Below are 17,263 nucleotides of genomic sequence, written 5' to 3'. Positions count from 1 at the left end.
TTGTCAGGGTTCACAGAATCGACACTGAACTAGAAGACCCTTTGTAACTCACATTGTGCCTCATTAGTTTTCTCTTTAGGTTGTATTCAATGGAAAACACTTCTCTTGGTCCCTTGAGCATTTGTGCATGATTTAATGTGTTTATATTTTTATATACAATTATCCCGTTTTTACATCGGTCATTAATATTCTGAAGATGCTTTGCGACTTGTGCTGCTTGCTTGGTATAAGCGATGCGCTCGATCTACTGTATTTTAAACGATTCCTGTGTGGGACAAGAGGCCAATTAAACCAAACTCTAGAAACCATTTTTTTTTTAAATCTTCCGTAATAATTATTGGTATTAAGATGTGTTATGCTGGTTTGTTGTGTTGCCCTTGGGTAACTTGAACATTCCAATTGATATGTAGCAAATGTAATTTTGAAGAAAAATTCAAAAAGGAATTGTCAGTGTTACCTTGTTTAATTGAGCTCGAAGATGGTACTCATATCCTGTACATAGCGCTGAGCCAGTGGTGGAACTTCCGTGCTTTTATGGCGGTGGCGAGGTAATCCACTGTTGACTTCTCCAGAAATTGGTTCTACTTTTATCGACCTCAGAAGGATGATAGGCTGAGTCAGCCCCTAATCAGGATTTTAACTTGCAATCTTCCAAACTGGACCTGTTCACTCTATCTCTGAGCCTCCTAATATAAGTATAAAGGAATACTTAAATTTGGTAGGCTTATATATTTGTTTGAATAATATAAAATATCTTTATATTTCAGTAAAAACCTGGAATGGAAGATGTTTGTTTTAATTAAATTCTGAACTAAATGTATGGTGGGGGATTTTACATCAAATACTAAGCTTGTGTAAAGGCATTTCCATTCATAATTGTAGAATAATTTAAGCTTGAAGGTCTTCCCTAAGGTCTTATGTTTGAGTTTCCAGCCTACATCATTTGATGCTTGGACTTTAAACTCAATAACTCACAGTGCTATGTGCAGCAGCATGTGCAAATACTTTGCTATATAGGGATATTCACATAAATTTGGCAATATATATTCTGTAAATATATTACTGACCTCTAATTTAAATCCCAGTGTATTTCAAATCTGATTTGTTGAAAGATGCTGTTGGGTTTTAGCAGCTTACTCCGAGGAGATGTGTTATTTATCTATAATATTAGTGGTATTCAGCGGTGAGAGAAAAAAAACCCTTCAGGTTGTACCATTCAAAAAGTGACTTGGAATTGTACCCTTGTCTGTTGCTGTGACTAACTTTTGTTCATAAGCTATCCATAGACCTCTTATTTGCAGTGATTAGTTTGTGCTAAATAGAATTTGAGGAATGGTGCTGTTTTTTCAGCCACCCTGCAAGTCAAGTTCACCCGATTCACTGCAGAGTTTTTCTCTACCAATGTGAAGCAACCTGACTTAGTCGCACAACCTAACAATCAATTTTAGTTGACCTTGATTTAAGGAGCCGTACTCCGACCGCTCGGCTCAATAGCACAGTGCGCGAACCACTGCATCACCACTTTGCGCAATGAACCTAGAAAGCTTATTTTAAGCCGCACTGACAACAGTGTGGTCGATATTGTGGCCAAAGAACCCCCATGCCCAACATGGCATGGGAGGCCTTCGTCCCCACCATAGTTTTTGTGTGCAAAATAAAACCTTGAATGTGTGAAATCGTCACGACTTGATTTAAAAATCGATTACGTCTGCCTGTATCTGCCTATGAAGGTGCTAATCATGTGAACGTCTCCATCTGTCACCAATGCATGCAGCCCGAGCGGCATGAAGTTTGATAAGGCACGTGAGTGGCGTGTGCCATGCGTGAACATCACCTGGCTCTGCGATGTGCTTGCGGGAAACCTAGAAGCCCTGAGGCAGCCTCAGCATGTGCGCTACACCACCTTCAGCCTCGCAGACCCCTTCGCTCCAGATCGCCAGCTGGTGGCCAATCTGCTTGGTAAGCATTGAGCGTGTGTTGATTACACCCCTCGTCACAGACCGGTCCCACCATAGGAATGTGGAATTGCTCCACTTGGCTGAGGGCTGCCAAAGGAGGTGTGTGACTTGGCATTTTGTTCTTATCTCTCAAATGCCCCAGACCAGATTATTTTCACTTGTAATTAGCTTTATTCATGCAGTCTGTTGAAGCTGAAACGTGCAAATTGCAGAATTGTAGTTGTTGATGATGGGGGGGGGAGCAATTTCAAAAACAATTGTTTTAATGTAGAATTGTATCGATGCATTGGAAAAAAACAGACCATATATAGGAAAAGACGCCTCAACGAACAAATCCACGCTAACTTTCTTCCATATATGGATTTATCCGATTAGGAATTTTCCTCCAGGACAAAGAGCGTTATAACGAAACAGCATTATGAGAGGCAGTGCTAGAAGAGGTATGCCTGTACAGTAATTTAGCTACACATTTAAAAGGTGGCTCCCACCCCTCCGCCACTCTTGCCAATGCTTTACTCTTGCCATCTAAACATACTTGACATATACCATTGGATCCTCCTTTGCCAGTAGCAAAACATGATAATTGTTTTTTTACCCTTTTATCTGGCGACAAAACTGACACCTTTTTTTACAAGGAGTCATGTTTGCATTGACCACAATACCTGCAGTCGGAATGCAAACAAAAAACACAACTCTGATAATGTATGCACTGTCCTTAAAATTGATTGGCCCACACCCGGGACAGCTTTTCTTAGAGCCTAGTCTCACATTGTGTTGGACCAGATGACGCCAAAAGGTGCCTTTTGGTCCAACACAATGTGAGACTAGGCTCTAAGAAAAGCTGTTTCGGGTGTGGACCAATCAATTTCAAGGACAGTGCATACATTATCAGAGTTGTGTTTTTTGTTTGCATTCCGACTGCAGGTATTGTGGTCAATGCAAACATGACTCCTTGTAAAAAAGGTGTCAGTTTTGTTGCCAGATAAAAGGGTAAAAAAACAATTATCATACTTGACATATCCCAGAGGACATGTTGAGAGCTTGTGTAAATTATATAAAAATACTTTTAATGTGTTTTTGGACCATTTCAAACGTTTTCATTGTGTTGTATGTCAACTCCCAAACAATTATTCTTTCTATAAATTACTATTTGTATTTTTAATTCCAATTGATTGCCACACACCCACTAAACACTATCCAGGTACTTCTGTTGTCTTTTTGGTTTTATTTTAATAGAAACACATTTCCAGCCAGATTGTATCATTGCAATGAATGATATTTAATACTTAAGAAATGTAATATGTTGACATTGTTTAAATGCATTTTACTGTAAAGAAAATGGACATTGGACATATATTTTGTATTCTTTGGTTCTTATATATATTTTGTGTTTTATTGTGGTCGTTGTACATTTCTAAAATGTGTTCATTTTGAAAACGCTGCTTTCAATATAAACATTAGATTTTAATGTTTAACTTTATATGATGGATGTTCTATTTCTCCAATGAAATCCACCATAGTTTCTTGGAAAGTTCCAATAAGAATCTCAAAAGAAGCGCTGCTGGTAAGTTTATGCTTCTGCCCTGTGGACGTTTGCAATTCTTAGTAACAAGCATGCAGGTGAACAGCTAAAGGTCTTGTCCTCATGCACATTTCACGTATTTTTTTACCAGAAACATGACGGTTCCACTTGGTGAATAATCAATATTCATGTATAGTTTTGTTCATTTGGATTACAATGTTTAATTAATGTGTTGTATTTGTGGTTTTATGATTAAATATGAATATTTGTTCCACGTGCAGTAAATATAACTCTTTTATTCCAGCGTTTCTTTGCATTTCGATGTATTTATACATAACCATTGCACATGTTTAGGTAGTTGTCCCCATAAAATTCCACCAATAAAGTTCACCATATCCTGATATCCAATTATTGTCACCCAAAATCCCATTCTTTGATGCACTGCATTGTCTGTGGGTTAGATTCAACTTCTTATCTGTGATATTGTGGATTAAATAATGACGAAACAATGAATGAAGGGTTGCATAATGCTACACAATTTGAATTTAAATAGCTTTAAAATGCATTAGAGTCTGAAGCCGCTGCACAGCTAGTGCATAGGAAATTTACAATAGGTAATTTGGCAAGTAGGGAGAGAAGTGGTAACAAAAGCATCATTAAAAAAAATTCCCACACCTGTGTAAATTAAGCATGGAAAAGTTGCATGCTTAATTACATAGAAATGCTGCATTAAGCATCAACATTGATAAGCAGTAGGCTTGATGGTCAGAATTGCCGACAGGGTTAATGCTTCCATGTCAAAGGAATGAGGCTTTCAGGTTTGTTTTTACCGTTGGAATTAAGTCAACAACATTTCCGCCCTCATTTTCATCGCCTATCGCCCATCCCTCACCACTAACGTACTCAATGCATTGATCAAACGTTACATCTGTATTTAAATTGCTTACCAATGTGCGTGCCTTCATTCAGACTCGTTAATTGTCTCTTGCAGTAGGCTCGGTCATCATCTCGCTTGGACATTTTCATCCCCTCGTCGCCATTGACTTGAGTAAAAATAAATACACGGTGATATCTTTATTTGAAGCTTTCGTGACTGCAGGAATCCATACTCCTTGGTTCTTTCGGTAAAGTCACGTAGGTAGAAAAACAAAATAAAAATAATAACACGGTGATCATTTCGTTTATACATTCAACCTTAGTGATTTTCCATTAGAAATAATGGATTTTTTTAAATGTTGCAGTTTAAAAACTACATACAGATTAACAAAAACCTAAACCCACTCCTATAGTTTGCTATAAAAACTTCAGTGTACCAAATTTTATTATAATTTTATGCACAATGAAATGCATAACAGTGGAGGAACTCTAAAATGGGAGTAATTACAATGATCATCCACAGTTGTTTGAGCAGTAGAGTATCATTTGATGACGTAGGAAAGCTTCAAAGCTCATGCATGCAAGGTTTTAACACTCAGACTTCTCCACAGATGGGTTAGCAATCTGTTTAAAATATTCCCATTTCTTAGATAACTTGCAGCCTCACATTTTGGGCTTCAAGGTGATATTGGCCAGTCCAACAACCTCACTTATAGTGTGCTCCTTGACCGACGTGCACCGAGAATTTGGGAATCACATTTTCTGCCATGGCAAGTTATGATTTTGTGACCTACACCTTAATAGTGTCAGTGAATAGGCAGATGGTAGAAAAGCCATTCAAGGTCTTCAGTGACTGGCTTTGGAAGGATGAGCTAAACGCAAGCAGGCTTGAAGCTGCCTTGCAGTCCAATAGTGTTCATTGCAGGTTTCAGCTGTTTTTAGCTCCATCATCCTTTTCTCTCTCTGTTATATTTTGAGATTGTGATGGTTTTTATCCAGCCCTGTGGTCGGAATGTGTGACGTACAATTGGAAGTTGCGAGTTAAAATCCCAGTCAGAGGTCGATCTTCCACTCAGGATTGATAAACTTACTTGCACTTTTTTAGGATGTAAATTGTAGCTGGCTAGTGGAGGAATTCGCATCTGCCATGAGAATGTGGAATTTCAACCACTGGCGTAGGGTGGGTAGCAGGAAAGAACACTACTCTTACTCATTTACTTAAAACTAGACAGTTTGGTTTAGTAATTAATATTATATGGTACAGTTTTAATGTCGGTGATTTATTACTAGCTAATCATTGAGGGTTCGAGAAGTTAAGTCGTGGATGACAGGAATACTATAAGCATGGGCTTGAGGTCGTCTAAAGTGAACGTTAGCCGTTTCATATTTTATTCGTGGAGAAAAACACCTATCGATTTAAATTGTTTGCTATACAGCGATAGCTCGTCATATGTTGTTTGCTTAAATGAGCATTCCAAAGCACCCTTTGAGCCAGTGGTGGAATTTCCACGTTCTCATTCCGTGGGTAGTTTTTCAATAGGCAAATTACTCTAATTATATGCTTACACATTTTTTTGCCAATATTTCCAACCGTAAGGAAAATATTTTTATAACTTTCTGTATTAAAAGAAAATAATGGATGATACTTCCGTGGATACCCTATTACTCTAGACCAAAAAGTTAGTTTCTCCATGCTCCAAGTGCACATGGTGCAATGCTCATCTAAACCCTGAATCAATGGTGGAAAATCCTCATTCTCAAAGCAGACACAAATCTCTCCATCAGATGACCACTGTTGACCTTTCAAAGCGCTCACTCATTTCATCCACCCCTAAGGGGGATGATAAGCTTAGTTACTCTTAAGTTGGAAGTCACATTCTTTAACCACTCTTAATTTATTCCCACATAGAACTTAATTGAGATTATACATCACTAGTATCTGACCCCCCTCTTTTGCAGACCACAGAGCTTGGGCGAGTGTGCTTTTTCCTGGCTCCCTTCCTTCCAGCTTGTCTGCAGTTTCCTGGTCTGGCCTAACAAACAAGGTGGGCCAAATTGGCCCCTGTCGTTCGTAATCTTTCTGATGTTCAAAATGTATTTTCTAATCACAGCAGTACAGGGATGCTGATGCCATCAATAATTTGTGCGGTCTAATAAAACTGCCGACTCGCAACCGTTTAACCTTTGACTGCTTTACATTTCAGGCATCCAGAAATATTCCTAAAAGAAAACTCTCGGATGGTATTCAGTCATCTGTAAAGAAACCCAGGTACCATCATGACATTATTTTTAAAATCTACACTGCCCCCCTTTCACAGACGCTTTTAGCTCCCGTGTACATTTATTGCTGCTTTGATTTTTATCAGGGAATGTTATTGATGCATCCTCTTGAATCTTCTGGAACGATAAGAGCAACACTTAGCCGGAATACTGCACTGTTTACACTGCACTGGGTTCCTGCACTCTCCATGCCGCTCAGACTCATCTTGTTTTTGTTCACTCCTTTGTGTTGGTCACGCCTGGTACACAGTACTGTGCACGATTTCACCCTTTTATAACGTTCTTCAGTAAAATTGTCAACGTGTCTGGGAAGAGGCCATTAAGTGCAAGTCATAGCAGAAGTGCTAAAAGAGACCATAAAGCAATTACCTTGGATGTAAGTAAGTACTGTACAGTATGTTTTATTTTGTGACTTATTTTCGGTATTAATATTTTTGTCATAACATGTGTAGTGGTGATACGCGCTGGGTGTATACGTCGTGTGCCAGCGCGTATGTACGGGTGTGTGTGTGGTGACGCGCGCTGACGGGGAGGAGCAGGCGTCAGTGCGCGGGTGGGGGGAGTGCTGCTGATTGGCTGTGTGCCGGTGACGCGCCCAGAGGGAGTGATCGGGTAGCAGCGCGGTGTGATTGGTCGGGGAGTGGAAACACGCGCTGAGCGGAACCGGATCGTAGAGATAGCGCGTGGGGATTGGGTAACTGAGGAGCGGTGCCGACGTTGAGGTCCGCATCCGCTCCGTCTCCCGGGAAGAAGAGGTATATAAGGTGATGCACAGAGGAGCAGGGGGCAGAAGTGGAACCATCTAAGAATGAAGACGAAGGTGCAGAGATAGAGCCCGGAGAGGAGAGTAATGGAGAGTAGAGGAGAGTAAGGTATAGGTGTGTAGCCAGAGAGAGAGAACGGTCTACACGAGCTGAGTAATGTATAGTGTGTAGCCAGAGAGAGAGAACGGTCTACACGAGCTGAGTAATGTATAGTGTGTAGCCAGAGAGAGAGAACGGTCTACACGAGCTGAGTAATGTATAGTGTGTAGCCAGAGAGAGAGAAAGGTCTACACGAGCCGAGTATGCATACGGTGTAGCCAGAGAGAGAGATGCAAAGTCTACACGAGGCGAGTGGAGAGTGTAGCAGAGGCGCAGAGTCTACACGAGACGAGAGAAGAGTGTAGCCGAGGCGCGGAGTCTACACGAGGCACAGAGAGCCAGCAGCACAGAATCTAAGAGAGTCAAGAGAAGCGTAGGGTGGAGAGAAGAGGTCACGAGTTGTACCGTTGTATGGTGACCGCATTGTGAAGAAGAGAGGCCACGCGTTGTATCGTTACAAGTCAAGATTTAATAAAAGAAGTGTGTTCCCGTCAAGGAGTTTCCTGCCGTCATTTTCCAATACTTCACATGTATTGAATTGCCAATTAAGGTGTGTTCTTAAAAAAATACTCTGCATTGTTAAGTGCGATTTTGTTAAGTCTTCGGGCCTAATTTTTTTTGTAGGAGCGCATCTCTAATTATACATTGGAAGCCAATGGGAAAATAGGTTTGATATATATGGAATTTGACTTTATGGACAACTTTTCAGGAACAGGTGTGTTTCGTTCATTGAGGAATGCCTATATATTAATGGGCACTCCCTTGGTAACATGATAACTTGGTGTTCATGCAAATCACTGCCAATATGTAGTGATGTAGGTTATTGCAACACATGTACATGTACTACTTGATTTACATGACAGATGAAAATATCTTGGACCCTGTTTACCACTGTACTTGGATTGCCATCCCGAAAGGACCCTCACAGGTCCTAATAACCACTCTTTTCAATAACAGCAGAGCCTCTAACCCTTTTCAGTGTGATAAAAAAAAAATCTCGGGTCGTAAAACTTTTTAAGAAGTTATGCTTAAGATTGACATGTTGTTTTTACAAACATGCCAGATAATTCATCTTATGATGGTGTCTGTTTATCGTCACCTTTTTAAGTAAGACTTTACATTCAAATATATGGAAGCTATATATGTATTACCCCACGCCCTATACCTAAGCCTAATGTTTATTTTATATAAGATATTAAAATCCAAACTATTGGCTCCAGCCATGGGAAAGTGGAATTTCCACGACTCACTCATCGCTGTCACACAGTGTCTCCATGCTCTAGTGACAACATTGCTTATCTAAAGAGCACATTGCTCACAAACACATTGCTCATTAGAAGAGGAAACACACTTTGAGTCACTTAAATGTGCATTGGTGTTATTCATCTACAACTAAAATTCTGACTGGAGGAAATTTGATATCCCTATGACAGGGACCCGTTTTTCCAAAAGACAACTTCCCACTAAGTGGTAATCATTTTATCAGTTCCATTTGAATGATGGGCTCAGCCAACTCATGGCCTTCTAATCTTTTATTGGGTGATCTTTGCATACCAATGCCCAACTGGTTACTATTGCCACAAATGATTCCCTTACCTTAACACTACACAGTGTGTTGAATAATCTTTCACAATTTGAAAGTATGCAGTTGGCCATTAATATTTTATTTGCTCATACACTTTTGATTTTAATTTATTGCTTAATTTTATCTAATAATTTTAGTATTTTTATGCCCTTTTTCTTTAAAACATTACTTTTTTACGGAATACTTATGCACCGTCTTGGTGGATTTTGAGTGATGAAAGTAATACAAAATATTTTATTAAACTGACAAATTATATTCAGGTCCCTCAGCTAAAGGACCTTCTAGACCAGTATCCAGAGGTGGGACAAAGTCATTGTTATGCAAGTCCAAGTCGAGTCGCAAGTCATCAAATTCATGACTCGAGTCTGACTCGAGTCCAAGTCACATGACTCGAGTCCACATCTCATAGGTGGGACAAAGTCATTGTTATGCAAGTCCAAGTCGAGTCGCAAGTCATCAAATTCATGACTAGAGTCTGACTCGAGTCCAAGTCACATGACTCGAGTCCACACCTCTGCCAGTATCTGCTATTAACATTTAAACTGTGAAACCTCTGGACTAATTTTGGCTTTCAGTTTCTCATCAGCACACACTGGCTTTTAAATGTTGCCAGGATGCCTGTTGTTTTAGGCAAGAGTCCTTCATGACCGCTGTGGGAACCATTCAAGCAGTCGAAGAACATTGTATGAAATTTATCTCGAAGTGGTGAAATAGCCCTTATTCTTTTGTATATCCATCCCATCTTTCATGCCTGACACCTCATGAATTGCTTGATTGACACCACTAATTCTTCATCATGTCTCCGTACATCCCGTGCTCCCATGTGCAGGCTGGAGGAGGGTTTGCTTTCCCAACGCCGTGGACCGTGCGATGCCACTCACCGGGTGATCTTCACTGGCTTTGAGCTCTTCCAAGTGCACGAGTACATGAAGGTTGTGAGAGATGCAGCAGGCACACTTCATCCACACAGTGCTATTGGCCACCTTGACAGCATTGCCAATGTCAACACCTTCGTCCATCATTCACTGCCACAGGCATGCTTTGTCGCAGATATGGATGTGTAAGGTCACAGACAAAGTGCCTGCCTTCTCATACTGTTGTGGGTGCTCCTCTCAATTTGTATTGCTGAGGTATTGCCGAAAATAGCTATTTCAGAATAGTTTTTTAGATTGGAGGAATCCGATGAGATATGAAGCTCTTTTTCACAGATATCCAGTAGACATATGTGAAATAAGTTCAACATATCTACATACATACATGCAAAAGGTACTATTATAATTTATAATTGACAACAGAAATTATGGGCAAAATTTTCCCCTGTCTCAGATTTTAACTTACAAGCATGTGGCTGTGAGTTGCAAGCTCTAACAACTGTGCCACGTGGCCCTATCATTTGAGATTTAGCCCTAAAATATTCGTTGATTTTGTATTGAAAGGTTTCACATTGAAAAAGTCACATTTTTTAATATTCTACCATTTTACTGATATACTAAATTAAAAGATGGCAGCAGTGCGAAATTTTTTAAGTCAGCTTGTAGTATCAACAACAACCACCATTCGCCACTAAGTGGCGCTGACATCACCACGACGCTTGTGCCAGGCTATGTGCACTTTAAAGCCATGTGAAGTGTCGAACACCCGCTAGTAGGAGGTCACGGGGCAGACCCAGATGTCACAGGTCGACTGACTGAGATGACTGGCTGATGCGCACCACCTGTGTCCCCTACTGTGCCAACTTGCTGTGCTTTAGCCACCCGGCGCTCCGCTCGTTGTGAGCGTCGCTCCTCCGCCCTCCGTTGTTGTTGGAGGGCTACTGCCTCCAACTGCCCACTAGCGTCCTTCACTAGCCTCCTCCACAGATGCCAATCTTGACACCGCTGGTACCAGTCATCGGCAAGTCCACTCAGCTCCACATCCTCCTGTACCACATCACTCCATCTCTTCCCTAGCCCGTGCCGCGCCCGTTTAGCCCCCTCGATCCGGCCGAACAAAAGCTGTTTAGGGATGCGAGCTACATGACCCAGCTAACGCAGCCTTGCCTGCCGGTGGAGTTCACCGATGGGACTTTGTCCATATCTTTCAAGGATTTGTGAGCTCACACAATCCATCCTGGTTAAACCCAGGATGGATCGTAGGCAGGCCAGCCTAAATCTTTCAAATCGGGGAAGATGTTCCATTAGGGGGGTCCACGTTTCGCAAGCGTAGAGAAGGGAGGGAATGACCGTGGCCGAGAAGACCTGAAGCTTCGTGCGGAGCGACAGACGAGGTAGCTTCCACACAGCATTACATAACAGATGAAAAGATAATGCCACTCGACTGATTCGGAGTGTGACCTCTGCTGTTAAACCGGAGCCAGTCATGAGCACACTGCCCAGGTATGGGAAACTCTCCACCCTCTCCACAACTGCCCTATCACCAATTGGGAGTTGTGGGGGTGGAGTGTCCAATGGTACAAAATACCCAGGCAGGTGCTTAGTTTTGGTGGGGCTGATGGTAAGGTCTCATGTTCAAAAGAACACTTTTTTGTTTGCCCAATGTACATCGCCTTCTCTTGTTGCTCCGCCAGAAACTTTATGTCCTTGGTGGAGAGGTCGCCGAAAGCGTGCACAAGTGCACCCACCTGGTCGCCAATAAGGTGACTCGTACCGTCAAGTTTTTAACGGCCATCTCCGTTGTCAAGAATATCGTGATGCCCAACTGGCTTGAAGACAGCGCTAAGCAGCAGCGGTTTCTGGGTGAGTCGTGTGGTCAAGTTAAACATTCCAGGTCAAAGTGTCTTACCGCCCAACAGCAGCCCTGAGACTTTGATGGGTGAGCTACATTGAATGCCCTACACAGGCATGCCTATTTTATTGACTACACAGGGATGGTGTGCTGAGTTTACCCCCACCCAGCCAGGATTTGTATTCATTAGCTTATTGTGGTTTCAGTGGTCAGGATGGTTTAGGAAATACTAGTGTAGGGGATTGTACAGAGAAAGTGCTAGAAGACACTGTACTTATTATTCAATAAATAATACACTGTTATAGTAGAGTGGGGATGGGGTCACTGTCCGATCGGGGTGTGGCCGAGCAAGTATATAAGGGGCAGCGAGGCCGGCGGTCGGGGCGCTGCTCGGGGACTAATCGATGACCAAGGTGGATGACATCGTGGTCGACGGTTCGAGAAATAACTTGGTGGATACCATCGGAGCGGAAGATAGCCGCAGTAATTACAAGTGTGGCGGTTGTTGCGCTCAGAACTGTAAATACGTTACGATAAAAATAAAGTTTTTACTTCTACAAAATGAACGTCTCCAAGGAGCTTCTTTGCACTGGTGGCAGTTGTGGGATTCAGTCTACAGTATCCCGAAAGAAGACCCGGAGAGGAGCTCCATTGGAGGTAGAGGCGTCGTCTCTAAACGCCACGGGTCCCCGAGACCCGGAACCCAGTGGGAACCGGTCCCTGCCTACAGCTATGTTCCCAAAGGAGGTGGAGGCCCTGCCACAGACCGGTGAACAAGAATTGCCGAGACGGAAGAGTTGGAAATAGATAGCTGAGACTGGACCGCCTTACCTCCGTAATTGATCGGTTGCTGACGGCGATCGTCGAGGAGAGAGGGGAAAAGAGCCGATACCGGGCAACCTGAGCATCCGTCGATCCCCGCAGTCTTAAGGAGCCGATGTCATTGAGCCGGAGCAGCCGCAAATTCCCGCTTAGCACTGAGTCAACATTGTCGGCCTGGAGACGGAGCCGCCACTTCCCCTTGCCACACGGCGAGCTGGGATTCCAGAGACGGAGCCGCCACCACCCGCCACGTAGCGAGCTAAAGCTCCGTGGATGCAGCCATCATCTCCTCTTGCAGCGCAGTGGACTGGGACAAAAGAGCAGGAGCCGCCGCTCCCCCTCGCAGTGCAGCAAGCGGGAGTCGATCAACTTGTCCGGCCACTGTCACAAGCTGCATCGCGGACCTCGACCACTTCGCCAACGCAGGAGCTACATCTAGTGGTGATCCCAGCCAAAAATGTGTCACGCGAGCTGCCACCAAGGACCTCCACTGAACCAACCCGAGGTCCGGCGGAGCGCATAGGACCTCGGGACCCTTGAAATAATTTACGGCGCACGGAGGCAACTGGGTAGCATTCAAAGATTCGAGGCTACCGTCAAAGTCAGCAGATGGAGCGAGGAGGAGGCCCTTCAAGCGCTGCGCACGGTGCTTGACGACGCTACGACAGGCCTACAAAGAGATGGCAGAGATTTTCTGCACACCGTCTAGCGCCAGGCAGCGATTTTCATCCCGACGACGAGGGGATAACAAGCCGCCGATGGCATACCGTAGCGCCTTGTTGGTGCTCACAAATGTGGTGTTCCCGTGGATGGATGAGGCGGCCTGGGAAGCGCTGGTGGCGGAGCGGATGCGAGGCCTCGTCTAAGGGAGCTGCCTTGTACTACGGATTGTGCCGTAGAGCGACCAGACTTCGATGTGGTTCATGAAGTTCCTCCGAGCACACGAAAATGCAAGAACGCCATTTCAGGTGGTGGCACAGGTGTCAGAAATGACGGAGAGCGGAGGAATCAGAGGTCAAATGAAGCCGACAGGAGCAGCGACAACAGCGGTGGCCGCCGGGCCCAGAATGGGTAACGATCTTCAGGCGACCTTGGAGGAGATGACAGCGGCCATCTGGAATTTCAATAACCCAAGGCATGATCGACAACAGCAGTGACCATGGCAGACCCGCGGAGGGACCCGGGATCACGTGGAGATCTATTGCTACTGGTGCGGGAGGCCGGGCCACATTGCAAGATGATGCCGGGGTGAAGTCGACTCGACAACCAAGCCATCTCCGAGCAACATTGTAGGACTTAACAAGAAAGAATCAGGAACGATCCCAATTAAGATCAGCAGGATGGAGTCATCCAAGAAAGCGCTGGGGAGGAGCATCGCTGGCACGGACGTGTCATTCAGCCACACACACATTGACGGATTGCAGTGGATGTTAGAGTACCTATTGGTTGTGTATTGCCTTGTGTTGAAATGTCCCCCCTTAACAGAGTAGTCAACATTGAGGTTAGCTTAGTTTACCATACCTGCGGTACGCAGCGATCCGGGCGCTTGCCTGGGGACTAATCGCCGACCAAGGTGGACGATATTGCGGCCAACTGTTTGAGCACAACTAATTGGAAACCATCGGGGCTGGCTGATCGAGAAACAACTTGCTGGAAACCATCGGGGCTGAAGATAGCCATAGTAATTTTCGATTTAAAGCTTTCGTGACTGCAGGGATTCATCTTCTTGGTTCTTTCGGTAAAGTCACGTAGAAGGGAAGTAATAAAATAATAAAAATAAAACATAATAAAACAATTCTCACGACGTTTCGGCCACAACGCAAGCAGCCGTCCTCAGGCGAAGAATGAAAGACCACCAAGCTTGGAGCGTATATTTAAGCTGGGTTAGAGGGGGGGAGGTGGGAAGAAGAGCGCCTAGACAAAATAATTTGCATATCAAGAGGAATTCAGCATATGGAAAATGCGTAGGAGGTGGGCTGGGGGGGTTCCAAATCAATACTATGCCCGTGCATTATGCAGGATTAGCAGCATCAAAGGGGGGGGGGAGGGGGGTAGCATTAACAAAGGAAAGGAATGTTAATAGTATGTAGCTGCAGTAACTGCAGCTACATACTATTAACATTCCTTTCCTGCAGTAACTGCAGCTACATACTATTAACATTCCTTTCCTTTGTTAATGCTACCCCCCTCCCCCCCCTTTAATGCTGCTAATCCTGCATAATGCACGGGCATAGTATTGATTTGGAACCCCCCCAGCCCACCTCCTACGCATTTTCCATATGCTGAATTCCTCTTGATATGCAAATTATTTTGTCTAGGCGCTCTTCTTCCCACCTCCCCCCCTCTAACCCAGCTTAAATATACGCTCCAAGCTTGGTGGTCTTTCATTCTTCGCCTGAGGACGGCTGCTTGCGTTGTGGCCGAAACGTCGTGAGAATTGTTTTATTATGTTTTATTTTTATTATTTTATTACTTCCCTTCTACGTGACTTTACCGAAAGAACCAAGAAGATAGCCATAGTAATTACGAGTGCAGCGGTTATTACGTTCGGAACTGTAAATATGTTGACGATAGAAATGCAGTTTCTACTTCTACAAAATGGACGTCTCCAAGGAGCTTATTTACACTAGGAATGGGTCAAATCTATTATTGCCGAATCAAACCTGAATTTCCCCTGAGCTTGTGAAACCAAATTTAACCTATATTGAAATCTTTATTGCTTGAGTTTAGAAAGCACAACATTAAAACAACATACAATGTGTAATCATATTTAAGTGCTGAGAATTCTGGCAATATTGAGGACCAATGAAAATCTGCTTAAATCTAGGGGTGGCCCTTGTATGGCCTAGACACAATGTGCCACTTATGTCCTATAGTGGGGGATGCAACCCAAAGTGTCTCACTCACCACTCTTACACAATGGTAACTCATGATACCCATCACACCGTAGTAACTTTTTAAAAAATACAGTATACACTACTGCTATTCCAGTGCTTTTAAAATGCATTACATATTTTTGTTCTAGTGTGTGTGAAATACAGAATTAAGGATATAACACTATTCTAGTGTATCAGAGCACAGAGATCATAGATTCAAATCCAATTAGCCACCTGTCACTAAACACAGGATCTCAAGTGTAATGAGTTGATAGTCTCAGCCTGGTCATCAATGAATGCACAAAAAAATATATAAATAAATGTAGCTCTGCTAAATTCCAGCTCTGAGTGTTCAGTGTTTTGGTTTGACTGCAATCCATAGCTGGGCTTGTGGGATAGTGCATGGGCCCCCTATTCGTGGACTAAAGAGGTCAGTTCTCAGAGCCATAAAGAGATCACTATGTCTCCTCCGATGAGCAATTGCATCTCCTGTGGTAATAGACTGTTTTGCGTGATTCCTAATAGAAGTCATCGACTTGGAATAAAATTGAGCAAATTTTTTTTTTAGATTCCTTGTATGTTAACACACAATGCAGTACCATGCAGTGGGCCACTATGGGCATGGTACTGGGTGCTAGCAGGAGGAAGACTGACGAGTCCTACCGACAGAGTATGGGATTGCAGCCTCCACCAGCGCCACAGGGAATCACCACAGAGTACGCCACTGTAAGAGTGTGGTGGTGGGGCGGCTGGTGGTAGGGGCTATGTGAGGATTTGTAATGTGGGCCAAAGGTGAATGAGGGGGCACAGGGGGTTGAGTAGCTGAGTACGTCTAGAGAGTTCTCGATAGAGGCGTGGTTGAAGGTGGATCACAGATCCATGCTGTCTAGTGTGAAGAGAAACCCAAAAGCTATGTCTTCGTCCCCCGTCTTCGACATCGTGGGCAGGCAGCACGTTGTTGCGCTGACCCGATGAGATTGTCCCATAACAAGAGTGAGAATGTGTGTTGTAGTCCTATGCATAACAAGAGTGAGAATAGGTGTTATGTAAGTGTGAAATAAATATTGTGGCCTCCTAAATAGGGTCTCAATGACTCGCTAAACATGTTCAGGGCCGGCCTAGCCCTGATTTCAGAGAGAATAAGATTGCTCCGATTTGAACTCGATAATTTAGACAAAATGTTCTTACAATCACACTTTGCATTGACAGAAACAATGTCTACATCTGATTGGGACCATGTAGATAACATGACAGTCTCTTCAGCCGCCTCGATGTCAGCTAAATGCAAAGAGAACCTGATTTCCAAGTTCCGGTCTAAGAAGAAGCCAGAGCCGCACGTTAAAAAGTTAGACGTTGATAAGATTGTTATCAATCAGAGTAACAGCCCAATTTCCGACAGCCTAAAATCGGTACGAGCTAAAGGGTTGAATTTCGCAGTCACCCCTACACACATCCCAGTTGATAATGCCCAGGTCGACGTAGCCCTTAAAGGCTTGGGACACATTCCTGCAGACGTGGCGAGATCGGAAATCGCTGCAATCCTAAAAAACGCGAAGAAACCCATTAGCAACATCAGCAAGGATGAACGCTTTGAGCTTGCTCAACTGAAAAAGAGAGATGACATAGTCATCCTTTCAGCCGACAAGGGCAATGCCACTGTCATGGATAAAACACATACAGTAATACAAATCAAGACATACTTAATGATGGAAGCTATACCAAACTCAATAGAGATCCTATCAACCGCCTGGTTACAA

At 43.5% G+C, this 17,263-nt stretch overlaps 1 protein-coding gene across 1 annotated transcript in view; it reads left to right on the top strand.

Moving 5' to 3' along the window:
• Positions 1-17,263, top strand: part of PAXIP1 (PAX interacting protein 1) — an 88,966-nt gene that overhangs the window by 32,805 nt on the left and 38,898 nt on the right. Inside the window, exons 12-16 of the mRNA XM_078616301.1 lie at positions 1,775-1,959; positions 3,479-3,522; positions 6,561-6,625; positions 9,914-10,016; positions 11,651-11,819. Coding sequence (XP_078472427.1) covers positions 1,775-1,959; positions 3,479-3,522; positions 6,561-6,625; positions 9,914-10,016; positions 11,651-11,819 — 566 coding nt within the window. The remainder of the gene's footprint in view (positions 1-1,774; positions 1,960-3,478; positions 3,523-6,560; positions 6,626-9,913; positions 10,017-11,650; positions 11,820-17,263) is intronic.

Source organism: Lampetra planeri, chromosome 1 (assembly GCF_965212315.1).
Source record: "Lampetra planeri chromosome 1, kcLamPlan1.2.h2, whole genome shotgun sequence".
In the NCBI taxonomy this organism is placed as follows: Eukaryota; Metazoa; Chordata; class Hyperoartia; order Petromyzontiformes; family Petromyzontidae; genus Lampetra; species Lampetra planeri.
This window is presented reverse-complemented; position numbering and strand designations above follow the sequence as displayed.